Source organism: Littorina saxatilis, linkage group LG13 (assembly GCF_037325665.1).
Source record: "Littorina saxatilis isolate snail1 linkage group LG13, US_GU_Lsax_2.0, whole genome shotgun sequence".
NCBI classification, from domain to species: domain Eukaryota; kingdom Metazoa; phylum Mollusca; class Gastropoda; order Littorinimorpha; family Littorinidae; genus Littorina; species Littorina saxatilis.
The window spans coordinates 36,455,718-36,460,206 of NC_090257.1; the positions used below are offsets into that span (position 1 = coordinate 36,455,718).

General features: G+C 41.6%; 1 protein-coding gene across 1 annotated transcript in view; it reads right to left on the reverse strand.

The window, feature by feature from the left end:
• LOC138945630 (hemocyanin 2-like) overlaps nt 1-3,493 on the reverse strand; it is a 63,851-nt gene extending 60,358 nt beyond the window's left edge. The window contains exons 1-3 of the mRNA XM_070317102.1: nt 3,408-3,493; nt 1,654-1,669; nt 358-464 (exon numbers count right to left, since the gene is read on the reverse strand). Of these exons, the coding sequence (XP_070173203.1) occupies nt 358-464; nt 1,654-1,669; nt 3,408-3,452 (168 nt within the window). The 5' untranslated portion in view covers nt 3,453-3,493. The remainder of the gene's footprint in view (nt 1-357; nt 465-1,653; nt 1,670-3,407) is intronic.
• Nucleotides 3,494-4,489: the final 996 nt, after the last annotated feature.

Below are 4,489 nucleotides of genomic sequence, written 5' to 3' on the forward strand. Positions count from 1 at the left end.
GAGCATTAACAGTAAGACCAGAGACCCAAATTCCGTTAGACGTGTGATCCACTTTCGCTCACTGAGCAAACTGGAAAGTTACAAAGAGCGAGAGTTTGTTAGCTGAAACCCTGTGGACGTGTGATCATCTTACAAAGAGCGAGAGTTTGTTACCTGAAACCCTGTGGACGTGTGATCATCTTACAAAGAGCGAGAGTTTGTTAGCTGAAACCCTGTGGACGTGTGATCATCTTACAAAGAGCGAGAGTTTGTTACCTGAAACCCTGTGGACGTGTGATCATCTTACAAAGAGCTAGAGTTTGTTACCTGAAATCCTGTGGACGTGTGATCATCTTACAAAGAGCGAGAGTTTGTTACCTGAAATCCAGTGGACGTGTGATCATCTTCCAAGGCCCTGAGGTAGCTTTGAAGGGAGAGAACTTCCGTTTCGGACAGCGATGCGACATTCTTTCGGATCAGGGATCCTGTGAGGATTGGAAAGATTAGTTATGCCTCGGGCATAGCAATAGATCAGTGATGTCTCTGGCATAGCAATAGGTCAGTTATGCACAGCAAAATATCAGTTGTACCTCCGTCATGGCAAGAGAACAGTTAATTATGCTTCGGGACACCGACAGATCAGTTATGCTTTTAGCGTAGCAGAAGATCAGTATAACTTTTAGCACAGCAACAGATCGGGTATTTCACAGGCATGACAATAGATCAGGCATCCCTCAGTCATGGCGATAGATCATTTACTAGTCGGGTATAGCATAGCAGAAGATCAGTATTCACATTGGACATAGCAAAAGATCAGGTATTTCAAAGACATGACACTAGATCAGTTATGCCTTTAGCATAGCAGAAGATCAGGATTGCCTTTTGCACAGGAAAAGATCAGTTATGCCAGAGGATTAGGTATGCCTTGGACATAGCAACAGAACAATTATGCATTGGGGCTTGGCTAAGATGAGTTATGTCATTATCACAGCAGATCATTAATAACTTGAGCTCAGTAAAAGGTCAGTTATGTCACGGGCATAGCAATAGATCAGTTATGCCATTAGCATAGCAGAAGTTCAGGATTGCCTTTGGCAGAGCAAAAGATCAATTATGCATGGGGGCTTGGCTAATTTGAGTTATGTCATTAGCACAGCATATCATTAATGACTTGAGCACATCAAAGAAATCAGCTATGTCGGCCCACGTAGCGCAGTGGTTAGCGCATCGGGCTGCGGGCCGGGAGGTCGTGGGTTCGAATCCCATCAGGGTCATGTGGGGTTTTCGGGCTACGGTCGGCTCCTACCCAGAGTGGAAGTGCTATGGTTCCTATGGGAAGGCTGGTTAGGGTTAGAAAAAAAAGAAAAAAAGAATCAGCTATGTAACGGGCTTTGCAATAGTTCAATTGACTTCTACTTTATTGAGCTCTTAGTCCACATAAGCTACACTTCAAAGAACGGATGGCGAATGGCCAATTCAATGTGTGTTTCGTTTCACCTGTTAATCTGCCTGATGAAACCGATGAGTATGATGAGGAAGATGACATATCACTTTGATCAGACTGATGTGGGGGTGGTGGTGGTGAGGGTGGTGGTGGCGGTGGCACAGAGGATGATAACGATAATAATGACGACGGTGATGTTTTTTCGATTGCGACTAAGAAAGGCAACAAACCTGATGTCAGCGTCGCCTGTAATCAAAGAGAGAAAAATGTGAGAACTGGTAACATCAGTTAAAGAGACAACGACAACAACAATTACAACAGCAACAGCAGCAACCGCAACAGCAACAACAATTAAGCAACAACACCAACCACAACAACAACAATAAATAAAATTGTGACCCTCCACCACGAATTGAGTCGCATGTCACCTCACGCGGTTCAGCGCTAGGCATAATATAAGTCCGGGGGGTGTCTAGTAACAGTGTGAGGGTCACCATAGTCCCAGGCTTATAACTCATACAGTGTTCACTCTTTTCTAAAACGGTTTCCACCACTGGATAGAGAATAAAAAAAACTCTTTAAGAAAATGTAAAAATATGAAAATCATGAAAAGGTGACATGCGACTCATACCGTGATGGAGGGTCACTTAAATATAACAAGAATAAGAGTACAAGCAGTAACAGCAACAACAACAAAAAGATGAAAAACAAGTCGCGTAAGGCGATATTACTACATTTAGTCAAGCTGTGGAACTCACAGAATGAAAATGAACGCATTGAATTTTTTCACAATGACCGTAGTCCGCCGCTCGTGCAAAACGCAGTGAAACAGACGAGCCTGTTTAGCGCGGTAGTGGTTTCGCTGTGCTGCATAGCACGCTTTTCTGTTCCTCTCTTCGTTTTAACTTTCTGAGCGTGTTTTTAACCCAAACATATCATATCTATATGTTTTTGGAATCAGGAACCGACAAGGAAGGAATAAGATGAAATTGTTTTTAAATCGATTTCAAATTTTTTATTTTGATCATAATTTTTATGGTTTTTTTTTCAGAGCTTGTTTTTAATCCGAATATAACATATTTATATGTTTTTGGAATCAGAAAATGATGAAGAATAAGTTGAACGTAATTTTGGATTGTTTTAAAAGATTAATTTTAATTACAATTTTCAGATTTTTAATGACCAAAGTCATTAATTATTTTTTAAGCCCCCAAGCTGAAATGCAATACCAAAGTCCGGCCTTTGTCGAAGATTACTTTACAAAATTTCAATCAATTTGATTGAAAAATTAGAGTGTGACAGTGCCGCCTCAACTTTTACAAAAAGCCGGATATGACGTCATCAAAGACATTTATCGAAAAAATAAAAAAAAAGTCTGAGGATATCATACCCAGGAACTCTCATGTAAAATTTCATAAAGATCGGTCCAGTAGTTTACTCTGAATCGCTCTACACACACACACACACACACACACACACACACACACACACACACACACACACACACACACACACACACACACACACACACACACACACACACACACACACACACACACACACACATACACCGCGACCCTCGTCTCGATTCCCCCTCTATGTTAAAACATTTAGTCAAAACTTGACTAAATGTAACAACGACAAGCAGAAGACGAAATTGAACAAGAAAAACAGGAAGAAGGAAGGAATCAAGTATGGCAAACAGACAAACAAACAAACAAACAAACAAACAGACGGACAGAGCAAAACTAACGCGCAATATAAAACAATCAACAATGATAGCAGCAGCGTCGGCAACGTCAGCAATGACAAGAAGAACGCAGTAAGCAAGCAAACATTGCAAAATGAAATCAACCACCGAACCAAAAAGTTTTGATTTTCTAAGAATGTTTAATTATGAATTTTGGAACGTTGGCAGTCTATTTCATTTTGGATTTCAACCAACTGACCAATCAACTAAACTACTCAGACAACCAAGCCTCACCTGAACGAGGAACGCCAGGAAGGCGAGCGCCACCTGTGACGTCATACTGGTCGGTCAGGGAAGACAACAACCAGAGAAGGTCCGATGCGAGCAGACGACGAGGATTCGGTCGGTGCCATGTTTTATACTGTATTCCGGTGAAACCGAATATCAGGCGGTACGTGTTCTTGAATGGATCTTCCCATTGTTTATATAACGAGGGGGAGGAAGGAAGGAGTTTGCACCAGCAAAACCAGATATGTTTGTCTCTCATTCTGTGGTTTTATTTCTCTCAAAAGAAACGAGAATGAAACAAAACTGACCATGTTCTTATTTGCGTTTCGTTGATAGAAGTTTAATGGAACTCCACAAATTTCTAAAGCTTGAATTGACAACATTCATCGAAACGTTTCTTGTTACCTGCCCTCCCCACTTACAGAAATGAACGAGGTCCAAAACGCGTATTAATTTCATGAATTGGATGCGGTTACTGAAATGTCTTAGCTAAGCACGATGCACCGATGAATATTTGAGGGGGGGGGGGGGGGGCGTGGGGGGGGGTGGGGGTGGGGAAGGAGGTTTGATTTATAACTCATGTAGGTTAATTAACGACTGTTTATGTCACAGCAATCTTGACGCAAAGATTGAGGCCAGTGTGACAAGGCAGACTGGCCATGCTGTCTGCGTCAGACAATTACAACACGATACTTGTTTTATCGCTGCCCTTCAATTAATACATGGCAATTATGAAATGAATCTGCATCGAGAGTGCACGGCGGGCACAGACACGGGATAGAATTTCGCTGACATGCTCAAAACATACAGGCAAAGTATTGATGAGTTGATCTTGTCGGGTTCTGTCCGAACAGTCCAGAAGAAACGACAAAAAAAGAAAACAAGAAAAAGTAATCTGCATGAAGCAATATCAAAACATTTAGTCAATCGGGTGGCATGAAACTAAAATATCAACACTAAAAACACTCATTACCGGGACTAGTTGTAGTAACTCTTGGCAAGCCATAACCCGAAGACCAAGAAGGGTCACGCTCGTCTCCGCGAAGCATGCAAACGTATAACCTAATTAGCATATTTTCTTTCATTAT